Here is a 12,658-nt window from a genome sequence, read left to right on the forward strand (position 1 = left end):
TTTAAGTTAAAGGAAATCAATTTTAAGAGGTAATGTCACCCAAGGACTTGCTTGCTATTGCGGAGAGATTTAGTGCGTTTCTGGTAGTACACAGGACGGCAGAGTATTGTTAGGTGGAATATATGTCTTTTATTGTTCTCTACTTGGAGATAAAGTATGGCTTAAGGTGATGTGTATAACTGCCAAGTTGACAAGGGGTAGACTGTGATGGTTAGGTTCATAAGTCAGGCAAGCACTGGCTTAACTGGTACTGCAAGGACATTTGTGGCTGGTTAATAAACCAGAAGACTGGTTTATTAACTCATCAGTCCATTGGCTGCAGTTATGACTGATTACATCAACGAAGGGTGTGTCTTTTGCCATGAGAGAAATCAATCAGCTGGGTTTAATCCAATCAGTTGAAGCCTTTTAAGTGAGGCATATAGAGGACTTTCACTTCTTTCACTAGCCAGCAAAGCGTTTCCTGAGGAGTTCATCAAATACCTTCATTGGAGTTACCAGTTTGCTGCCTCCCCTATGGAATTTGGACTCATGCATCCCCACAGTTGCGTGAGACACTTTTTAACAAAATCTTATATTTATATTTCTCTTTCCCCAGAGAACCCTAACTAATACAGCTCTCAAAACCTCAGTCCCAACTCACCCAGTATGGATCATTACAACATGTCATAGAAGAACCATCACTTCAACTGAATAAAATGTATCTTACAGCAGTAGCTATACATGGAGCTAGCTAGTTGTCATTTTGTGACAAAGGTCAGAGGCATGTGAGCTGGGCAATAACCGAGCCACCAGCACAGGTGGGATTCTACCCAGCCTTGTGTACCCTGGCTGGGGCTAAGGAACTGTACCAAACTGGAGCCAAGAGAAATAATTATTGAATTCCAATCTCAAACTCAAAAATTATAAAAGTTACAATTATGCTACCATCATTGGGATATATGGAATTTCAAACCTCTAGCTTATGTTTTAGTGTTCTAAGTCTAAATCTCAAATGAATTAAGTTTTTTGACTTTCTATCATATTATCTCAGGATACTAATATCAACCTTAGAAGCATTACAAACTCTTTTTAGGCCAGCATTGAAGTTAAAATGATGCAAGATAACTTTTGGGTTATTGCCAGAGGCCATCTCTTCCCCTCTGCCCCCACTTTTAAACCTAATTACTTTTATAATATTATGCAGGAAAGTACACATTTCAGAAATGTACAACTGATGAATTTTCACTAATTGATCTCCACTGTGCAGCCATCATCCAGATCAAGAAACAGAATATGACTAGCAACCCAGAGGCCTTTTATACTGTCTTCAAGTCACTGAACTCTGCAAACCACACACCTACCTAAGTTAATCAGTATCTTGACTTCTAATAGCATAGATTAGTTTCACCTGTTTTTGGATTTCTATTTAGATACAAATGGAATCATATAGTATGTACTCTGCCATGTCTGTCTTCGGCTTAAAATTATGTTTGGGAGATTCGTCCACATTGTTGCATGTAGCTACAGATCATGGATTCTCATGGGTGTCTAGTGTTCCAGGGAATAAGTAAACCATACTTTATCCATTCTACTATTGATGGGCATTTGGGTGCTTTCCCATTTGAATAGCATCTAGAAACATGATACATTTATTTTAAATTCCAAATGCAATGCAGGCAAGCAAGTATGCAAAAGAAAACATTTCCAACTTTGTACTCAAGTAATTTCATATATGAATTTTTTGCATAAAAATATACCATCCATGAAATTTGATTAGAATGAGTCTTTAAAATTTATGACAAATTATCCAATATGGTAATAAAGAAAATTTTAGAAAGAAAATGTATTCATTTTTTTCAATGTGCTTGAGAAGAGCTAGAAAAAGATGACATTGTTGCCATTTATTTCTACATTATCAAAGAACTGTGAGGAGAATCAAGGGGACAGAAGTCTATTGACTTCCCAGAGTGAATTTTAATTGTAAAACAACTCACAACACATATCTGAGTCCAAAACTTTGCTAGATGCTGAGAATAAGGGCATGAAGGAGTTAAGAGTCCCAATTTGGGGGAGCAAATTGAGAACCAAACAGGAGAGTTTAAGGACTAGATTTGAGCACAGGGAGCTATTCAAGTACATAGGAGGACATTAAACTCAACCTTTGTACAGTGAGAGCTCTCCCAGGATGTGACTTGTAAGTTGAGCCCTAAAGGACATATACAGAACTAATAAGGGAATAGAATGGCACTCTTTCAACCAAGGAAAATGCACTATGTAAAAGCCCATATGAAAGATATGACACATGAGGTAATATTTATGAATCTAGAATCATTGGGTTGAGCAAAACAAGCCAGGCACAAGGGAACATGTGGTATGACTCCATTCTAGCAGAGGAGCCCACAGGGACAGAAATAGAACAGTGATCTCCTCTGAGGGTGAATGGGGAGCACATGAGGCATCTTTCTGGGGTGATGGAAATATTCTGTATTGTATAATGACAGTGGTGTGGGTTGCACAGGTTTAAGCATTTCCAATGCACATCAAACTGTACACTTAAGATATGTCCATTTCAGTCCCTTGTTTCATCCTCTGGGTTTCCTTCTAGTGACATACATGGCCCTAAATATGGGACTCTAAATATACTAAAAGGAATTGATTACACACTTTAGATAGATTATATGATATTTATCTCAACAAAACTGCTTTTTTAAAAAGAAAAGATATACATTTCAATGTATATAAACCATACCTCACTTAAAAACTAATTATTAAAAAATAGGAATATTTTAACAGCAATGTGTACATAATTGATGAAAAAGTAAACTGTCCATAGCAGGTTGCATGGAAAATATGATTTAGAAAGAAAAGCATTGACATAATTCTGATTAAAAGTTTTATATTCATAAATATCAAAGTAAGCTTGCAGCCTAAAAGACAGTCAAAACATCTATGGGATCAGAAGTGGGGTCTAACCATCCAGTGCTACTCTTTTTTTTATGGTCCCCTCCATACCTGCTTAGCAAGCTAACACAGTGTCACCAGAGCACATTTTCAAAAACAAAGTTATAATACAATGCAACCAGGAACATTCTTGAAGTTAAACACCCTTAATTATTTCCTTAGGATAAATTCTTAAGGGTGAAATCCTGGTCAAAAATAAGCATGTTCAAAGGAGATGTTTTGTCACTATTCTCTAGTGAAAGTCTATATAAATTTCTCCTTCCATAAACAAAACAAGGGGCTGCTACCTTGTAAGAATTGCAATCTATTATTATTATTATGTACCTTCTTTTCATTTTTATTTCTGATTGCTATTGAGGTTAAACATTCCATCAACATTGTTCTAATTGCATATGAGGAAGCTAGCATAATGGCTCTGTATCTGCCCAGATTTTTATCTCATAGTCTATTGTTTCACTTTATCATCAGCAAAAAGTTGAAAACAGCCTGCTAGCCGGGAACTGATGTTACCCTAGCTTACAAATGAGGCAGGTGAGGATCAGGTCACGGACCCAAGGTGGCCCCTGCCAACAGGGGCAGAACCAGGCTCTCTGCGCAGCTTTCTGACTAAACAGCCCACTTAACGGCCAGGACAGTTAGCAAAATAGTAAAACAAGCCAACGAGCAAACAGAAATAGAAGCTTAAATGTCCAGGATGAGGGCTTCATTTCATGCAATGTCTCCAGCATTAAAACTCCGCCTGCCAGTGAGTGTTGTGAGGGGCCCACAGACTCATCATTGCGTTTCTGCCCCCAGGGGACAGGACAGGGGCTGATTCCAGTGGAATCAACAACGGAAGGCGTCTGGGACAGTCGGGGCCCTTCCCCTGCCCGCTGCATCTCCAGCCTCCCGTCCGCTCTCATCTCGCTTCAAGGTGGCCCAGACCATCCGGGAATCCCCGTCCCACTGCCCCAGCGCTCCCGACCCGGTGGACACGTGGGTCCCGGGCGGGGGTGGACCCTTCTCGGGGACCCGTTAGGCTCGGGCACGCGGGTTTCCTGGGGCGCCTGCGCAGGCCCCGGGTAGAAAGCTCCCTGCTCACCCAACGCCCCTTCTCCTTCCGGTTGTCAACAGGAAGGGACACGTGGGGCCACAGACAAAGCTTCCCGTTCTCCCACTGCCTTGCCGCTTTCTCCGGCCAATTACACCATGTCAGCGCCTCAGAACAAGGACCCGAGGCCCAGCCACGGGGGTCCCGGGCCTCGCTGCCTGGGCGCTCCCCGCCCCCAGCAGGTCCCAGCAGGGCGACCTCAGGCAGTTTATGCACAGTTAGTGCCTCAGTTTCCTTATCTATACAAAGGGGGTGAAGATAATAAGGCCTACCTCAGAGGATGTTATAAGTAACATCACAGAAAATGATTAATATGTAAAACACTTGATATATTATGAGAACTATAAACATATTATGATGATGGGTGAATTTTGTCAGAGATGGGGTGTTAGTATAATAATTTGGACTCTGAGAAAGGGCAATTTGAATCTAGACTGGTTCTGGGAACATCTCAGTAAATGCAAATATCAAGTTTATCTAATAAATAAAGCAATTAAAGAAAAATCCCACTTGAAAATATTAAGACTTTTTTGATAGCTACCATACGTCATGCTCTAGAGCTAAAATTAATCAACTGTTTTATATTTTATACAGCATTTTCCATTAATTTAGATCAGTTAATCCTCAAGGGAAGTCCCTGAGCCTGGAATTATTTATTATTATTATTCCAAATTTATAGATAGGTGACTTGGGCAAAGTCCCACAGGCAAAGCCAGGTCACAAACTCAGGTTTTCTTTTTATTATAAATCCCTTACTCTTCTGCCAAGAAGCTGCTGAAGGGGGCAGCTGAATCGGAGAATTAGGGTAAACCAAAGTAGAGTGGTACAAAAACAGACATGTTATCCATATACATTTTTTAATGAAATAATGCCATTAAAAACACCCCCATGAAGTCTTCCTATCTCCAGGTATTCCTTTCCACCTCTCCCACCCCTCCCCCCTCCCATCATCCTCCCACTGCTTGGACCTGAAGAGTGAAGTGGCTGAAGGGCAGGAGGGTAACTGGAGGGAGGGAAAGGCCACCTGACCCTGGGGTGATGGGGTCTAGTTTCCAGGGCTGGGCAAGGGCCTGGGGGGAGCTGCCATCAGGAACACCTGGAGGAGGTGCCCGGGGGCGGGGACCTCCTGCCTCCTCAGCCCTGCCTGCCTGACAAAAGCCCACTGGCTCATCCTTCAGGCCCACCTGTCATTAGGAGACCTTCTGTGGACCAGTCTCTCCCCCACGCCCTCAGGAAGAGTAAGTTTGAGGCGCCAGCATGTGACTAAAATGAGTTCCTACAAGAGAATTCCCACCTCAGTTCCAGTCCTAACCACAGGACCTTGGTCATAGAAAGTTAGTATTCAATGCATCTGCCAGTTTCCAAAGTCATTACTGTAAATCACGAATATGATAAATTAATATAAAAGTGCTGTTAAGACTTGGAAGCCACAAGGAATCAAACCTTTGTCAACTTCCGTGTTTTGAAATGTGAACAGAGCCACTGCTGAGATGCCACCCTGCCTCTCAGCCACACTCCCACATGCCAGCTGGTAAAGGAGGAAAAAAAACCCATATCAGTCTCACCCTTCTGGACACTGAGGTTGCTGGGCTGTGCCACATGCTTCTTTCACCCATGGTGTTTCTCCTGAAAAGCATAAGATCAAACTCTTTAGCCTGCTACAAGTTCAAGGCACAGGATCTTCCCGAACCACTTAATTCACATTACTACAATGACTAAATTCTTCCAGAACGCCTTAAGTTCTCATTTACATTTGGGCAAGTACAGAGCCTCTGGTGACTTGGCAGAGATCAGTAATCTGCACTAGCTGAGAAATAGGAAGCCCATCTTTACCAAGAAAATGAAAGGGAATTCCTTTAGCTGGAAGGAGATGTTTGCTTCACTGTCTTTTTTTTTTTAATAATTTTTTTACTCAGGGACAATTTCTTCCAACTGCTAGAATAGATAGGTTTAATAAATAGTGATATACCATCTAGAGAGAAAATAAAGCATTTTAAAAATTTGTCAATGAGAATAACTGATATCAAATGGAAAAGGTATTAAAAAACACATTTTAAAAATTTTAACTAAAAAGTTCTTCATGCAAATTTCTATTGATAGAATAGTCCAGCTAAGTAATGAACTATAAACAATAGGATATGAATGCCACCTTCTGCCACCCCTAATGGATCTAGGCAATGAGCATCAAAGGCTAACATCCTAAATAAAGAGACAAGAAACGGAGTGCCTCTTGATGGAAATATGCATTACCCTCTTTGAAGGGTATGCAAAAAAAAATTAAAAATCACATCTGTATCTGAGCAATCCTCTGGCTCTTAACAAATAATTTCTACAAAATACAAGGAACTACAAACTGCAGAAATCAAAAGTATGCATGCAATCAGCAAATCCAGACAGGAAAACTCTACAGGACTAATGACCCCAGTTCTTTAACATGTAAATTTCAAAGGGAAAAAGAGAGGAAGTGGGACAGCTATACTTTTGAAAGACTTAAGTGTACCAGCCAGTTGCAGCACGGTTCAATCTATTTTTTAATTATGAAACAAAAATTCAAACACCAAATGGGTATTCGATGATGACAATTATTAACAATATCTTTGGATGGATTGTTGATAATGTTAATTAAGTCCTTATGTTTTTTAGATAACATAAAAATATTTACAAAAGGAACGATATTAATTCTGGGATTTACTTTGAAATAACCTAAAATTAGAAGAGGGAGGTTTGGGGGGTTCAAGTGTATATTTTGTTAAGAAAAAAAGTCTACATCTGGGAAATAGGCAAAGGGGATGGCTAATCCTAAACTTCATTTTAATGTCATGCTAGAAATAAAAGGCCCACCCATGGATTATCTAATTACCGAGGAGTATATATATCTTTATCTAGTTTTCTATTTGCTATCACTTTACAACTTAATGAAAGTAGCATTTAACTTGTAGAATACTGATAGCATTATCACTGAATATTACGTAACAGCAATTCAGTAAGATTGCCGTGTAGAAATGCAAGTAATTTCTATCCCCCATAGGTTAGTTTCAGCAATTTTATTCCCACAATTCCTTCAGTCCTATAAATATTGTCCCTTCAATTTTCTTTGAACAAGCTTTACATTCAAGCTGGTTATCTCATTAATAAATTAAAAAGCTTTGATGTGTTCACTTTACATTCATGTGAGAGTCATGTTCTCTTTTTGAAAAGTACACATTGTCAATGAGACAAAATTGGTCAAGAAGTGAAAATTGCTGAAGTCAGGGAGTGGGCATATGGGGAAAACATTGTACTCTTCTCTCTCTCTTTGTATATGATAGTAATTTATCATGATGTTTTTCAAAATTCAAAACTTAACAGAATATCAAATAAATCATTAGAATGAGATGACATTTACATTTATTTAAAAAATTAACCAAATGACTAAATTAATTTGATCAAAATATCCGATTAGTGGTAATGGTAAACTCCAGCACTGTTTATAACAATTTCTTTTTTCTGTTAAATTCAAGCAATCTGTGCAATGAACTCAGTGGCAAAACTTACCACCTGAAGTGAGGTTGAGTCTTGAAATGAAAAGTTAAGAGTGATAAAACTGGGGTAGGGAAGAGTAGGTAGAGGCCAGAGGCTGTGTGCTCAGTGAACTTAATATGGAGATAAACAAACTGGAAACGACACTTACTCTTGTGAACTTAGAGGGATTTTTTTAAATGATACAATAGTCACTATTAAATATTGCCAGCTATTATTTAGAAAAGGAGTTACTATTTTGGGCCTTTATTTCTCTCTCTGATAGCCCTTTATAGCTGATTTTCATTTACATTTGTATTAGTGCAAACCGTCTTTCTGCTAATATTGTATAAATAATGTTATACTACAACGTTTCCCTCCTATTCCAAAAATCAAAATTCAAAATTCAACTTGATCTCTTTTTGGTCTAAAAATATTTAAAAGGTAAGTTGGCTCAGTAGTGTGTAGCCTTCTGCAAAGGGGACTGATAGCTTGAAGCAATTATGTTGCTATGTGTATATAAGCATTTTCCATAAGTTTCACCAGGTATTCTAAGGGATCTGCAATCTAAAAAAACAAATCCACCCCACTTATAAAGTCACCCAAACCAGTAGAATCAGGAACTGAATGCCCCGGGTCCTACTCTGGGCTCTGCACTGACTCTGAGGTCCTTCATCAGCCATTTAACCACGAGGGGGGAAGTTGTGTCAACAGTAACAGCACTGGCACAAAGACTGATACTCAGTCAGGTTTAACCTTTAGGCCCCGCCCCCCAGCATCCGGGACCCCCTGTGAGGTCTGAGGACCCCCTACCCAGAAGGGGGCGCTCCACCGCTCTCCTCCCCAGCAAGGATGGCAGAGAGCAGCGCGGCTTTGTAAGCTGCACAGTGATTGGACGGGAAGAGTCGGCGCCTGAAGGCTGAATGTGGAGCTGCCTCTCTCCTTCTCTGTAACATCTGGGCTGTGGGCGCCCTTCCTCTGTTGCACACAAACCACGCTTCTCCTGCAGTCAACACGCACGGGGCGGCTTAAGATTCCCTGACTAGTTTTACCTCTTGCGGCCTCGGCCAGCTCTAGAGTCCCTGAGCTCCGAGACAAGCGGGCCGACAGCCCCCCGCTCACCTCGGCAGACGCTCCTGTAGTCGACACAGCAGTCCCCCCTCTGCAGGCAGTCGGCGGCGCAGGAGCACAGGTGGGCCGTCAGCCTGCTCTCCCCACAGCGAAATGCATTGCATGTCCATAGTTGAGCTGTAAGGTCGCACAGTTTGGTAATGAGCATAAATTAATTTTAATTATCCGGTAGGGAAACTTCAAATTTCAGCCTATCTCCATAGATTGTTGTAATACCATCCGGTTCTTGGTTTATCTGCATTCATTAAGATGATACAATGTACATAATACTAGAAGAGGGGCAACCCACCGCTTTTCTTCATTAGAGTGGATGGCAAAGAGAAATGCGGCTTTGTAAGCTGCTGCTCTGGTCTACTTGTAGACACACCTCTAAGCTTTGGAAAACTCTGAACACAGATCCTATATCCCCCTGTGCCAGTTTGAATATATTATGTCCCCCAAAACGCAGGTATCTTTGATGCAATCTTGTGTGGACAGACTTATCAGTGTTGATTAGATTGTAATTCTTTGAGTGTTTCAGAGATATGCCTCACCCAATGGTCGGTGATAACTCAGGATAATTTCCCTGGATGTTTGGCCCTGTCCATTCAGCGTGGGCCTTGATGAGTTTACTGGAGCTCAGACAGAAGGAGCAAGCTTGCTACAGCCAAGAGGGACACTGAAGAATGCGCAGAAGCTGAGAGAGGAACTGCAGTTTACAGAGACATTTTGGAGACAGCCTTTGAAAGCAGAATTTTGCTCCAGAGACGCTAAGAGAAGACAAACGCCCCAAGAGCATCTGAGAGTGACATTTTGGAGACGCTGAAGCCTAGAGAGGAACGTCCTGGGAGAAAGTCATTTTGAAACCAGAACTTGGAGCAGACACCAGCCATGTGCCTTCCCAGCTAACAGAGGTTTTCAGACACCATTGGCCATCCTCCAGTGAAGGTACCCGATTGTTGATGCATTACCTTGGACACTTTATGGCCTTAAGACTGTAAATGTGTAACCAAATAAACCCCCTTTTATAAAAGCCAATCCATTTCTGGTGGTTTGCATCCTGGCAGCATTACCAAACTAGAACACGCCCCAAGGGTAGGAGTTCCCAATGGTGAAAATCACCAGCCCTGACAGAATGTTGCCTCCCAAGAGCAGCTTTATCGAGCTTGGTCAAAGGACAGGCCCCAAAGAAAAGGCAGTGACAACACAAGTTTCAGGAGCACAATCAGGTCTACAGGAATGTTGGCAGGTCAGAGTGCCCCCCAATGAGGGGGTCAGAAAGGGCAGCTCAGCTCCCACCACACCTCTTGTCTTCTCCCAAGTTATATACCTAGTATGATAGGCGTTTAAATAAATCCCATTGCTAAAATAAGAGCTGGGTTGAGGCTGCTTGTTTCTGCCACCTGCTAGGAAGCTGTGACTAAAGCACATTCAGTGGGTGGCTGCTGGGTGCTGCACTTCTGCAGAGTTCTATTCCCACATGTCTCTTAAGAAGAGATTTTTGAAGATGTGGTAAAGAGAATAAATCTCTTTATCTAAAATGAAGCTCTGCCCTTTGCAGAGAATATAAGTAGCTCTGCTGTTCCAATCTTCACTCTTCTCCAACCACTGAACCTCCTACCCTGATTTTTTAGAGAAATGAGCATTGCAAACTCTGTCTTCCACCAAGAGATCAGCATTTCTTGTATTTCAGCATTTGGAGCATGGGCATCAGAATCTTCAAGAATCGCCAGGTTTCTAAGTGACTCTTTTGCTCCCTTGTTCTCTGATATTCAGGTCCTAAACCCTGGTCCTGTGAATATGAACTTTTGGAAACTGGATCATGGAAGATGTTATTAGTTAAGATGAAGCAATCTGGATTGAAGTGGGCTGTATCCCAATGTGATTCATGTCCAATACGGAGAGGAAATTTGGACACAGGCAGAGAAAAGGGTGACAGAGAAAGATACAGCCATGGGAGAGAGGCAGAGATTGAGTTGTGCCACCACAAGCTAAGGGACACCATGGACTGCCAGCCACCCAGCAGCAGGCAGGGGGGAGCCAGGAAATGGATTCTCCTCCTAAGAGGAAGCGTGGTCCTGTGACACCTTGATTTCAGATTTCAGGCCTCCAGAACCATGAGGCAAGAAGTTTCTGTTGTTTAATCCAACCAGTCTGTGGTGCTTTGTTACAAGAGTAATGAATTGAGACAGGATTGGTAAATTATGACAGTTTTGGTAGTGGAAAGTTGGGGTGCTGCTTTAACAAATACCTAAAAACGTGGACGTGGTTTTGGAATTATGTGATGGGTAGGTAGTGGCTGCAAATTTTTTGAGGCACTTGATAGTGAAAGCCTAGAATGCCGTGAAGAGACTGTTGGTAGAAATATGGATGTGAAGGCCACAACTGGTGAGGGCTTAGAAGGAAATGATGAATGTGCTATTGGAAATTAGGAGAAAGGTGATCTTGTTATAAAGTGAGAGACTTTGATAAATTGTGTTCTGATGTCAGACAGAAGGCAGACCTAGACCTTCTAAGTAATGAACTCAGATATTCAGCTGAGGTGAGTTCCAAGCAAAATGTGAAAAGTACAGGCTCATTTCTTCTTGCTAGTTATGGTACAATGCAAGATGAAAGAGATCCTAAGGACAGAACTGTTAAACAGAAAAGAATCAGCAACTGATGATTTAGTAAATTCTTAGTATCCAGATCAAATGCTCTGGAATGTTATCAAACAAAGATATGGCTGGACGACTGTTTGCTAAAGAGATTAGGCATATGACCATGGTTAATCAACTTCATCTCAGAAAAAGTCAGGAATGGAGATTCAAAAATCCGGAAAACATCTCTGGGAAACCATTTTGTCTGATGGCTCATACCCCTGAGAATAACGTGGAAGACTGATAAGCATCGACTAAAAGCGACAGAGAACTGAGGAAATGAAGGAAGACTGACACCAAAAAAAGAACAATGAATGGAGAGTTGTGGCCCAAAGGCAGAATGTGTAGACCCACCCTGGGGCTCAGAGAGGGTGGGGCTGTCACCCCAGAGTTTGAGGAGGAGATGGTCACCAACCTGGTGATTGTTCCAAGAGAGCAAGGCTGCTGCTATAGCAAAGCTGAAGTTCAAAGCATCAAGCCACAGTTTACTCTGAGATCTTGAAATCTAAGAGAAACCTAAACACTGTTGGGTTTTCTCCTTGTTCAGGACCTGCTCAGGACTTGCCTTTTTCTTCCAGTTGTTCTCTTCTGGCATGGGAAAAACCATCCTATGCCTCTCCCACCATTGTATTTTAGAAGCAGGTAACTTGTTTTCTAGGTTTTCTAAGTCTGTAGATGGAGAGGAATTTCGCCCCCAGTATGGACCATATGAGTAACTAATTTAGAAGAGATTTTGGACTTGGTATTGTTACTGAAGTGGCTTAATGCTTTTGGGATTTATGGATAGGCAGAGTGTATTTTACAGATGGGAAGGACATGGCTTTTTGGTGTCAAGAGGGCAGAATGTTATAGATAGAATTGTATACCCCAAAACATGGTCAAGTTCTAACACCTGGTCCTGTGAATGTGAATTTATTTGTGAACAAGATCTTTGAGGGTGATGTTAGTTAAAATGAGGACAAATTTTACTAGGGTGGGCCCTAATCCAATATGACTAGTGTCCTCATAAAGAGAAAATTTCGACAGAGACATAAATAGATATGGCCATATGACAAGACAGAAATTGAGTTATGCTGCCACTAACTCAGAGACTGCATGTCACCCACCAGAAGGCAGGGGAAAAGCCAGAACAATTCTCCAGATTTTCCTCTTTAAGAGGAAGCATGGTCCAGCCGACATCATGATTTCAGACTCGTGGCCTCCAGAACCTTGAGACGATAAATTCCTGTTGTTGAAGCCAACTAGCCTTTGGTCTTTTTAACAGCAGGTCTGGAAAACTAAGACAACCCTAAAGTTTGAGAACCACTACAAATGAAGCTACATGAGATGGTTTACTTTAAGTCATAGTAAAACTGCACCAGAACTTATGTAATTATAT

At 41.4% G+C, this 12,658-nt stretch overlaps 1 protein-coding gene across 1 annotated transcript in view; it reads right to left on the reverse strand.

Annotated features, from left to right (window-relative positions):
* Positions 1–12,658, reverse strand: part of LOC119539426 (ectonucleotide pyrophosphatase/phosphodiesterase family member 3-like) — a 105,625-nt gene that overhangs the window by 75,854 nt on the left and 17,113 nt on the right. Inside the window, exons 4-5 of the mRNA XM_037842991.1 lie at positions 8,654–8,779; positions 5,599–5,659 (exon numbers count right to left, since the gene is read on the reverse strand). Coding sequence (XP_037698919.1) covers positions 5,599–5,659; positions 8,654–8,779 — 187 coding nt within the window. The remainder of the gene's footprint in view (positions 1–5,598; positions 5,660–8,653; positions 8,780–12,658) is intronic.

The sequence above is a fragment of the Choloepus didactylus genome, chromosome 7, assembly GCF_015220235.1.
Source record: "Choloepus didactylus isolate mChoDid1 chromosome 7, mChoDid1.pri, whole genome shotgun sequence".
Taxonomy (NCBI): domain Eukaryota; kingdom Metazoa; phylum Chordata; class Mammalia; order Pilosa; family Megalonychidae; genus Choloepus; species Choloepus didactylus.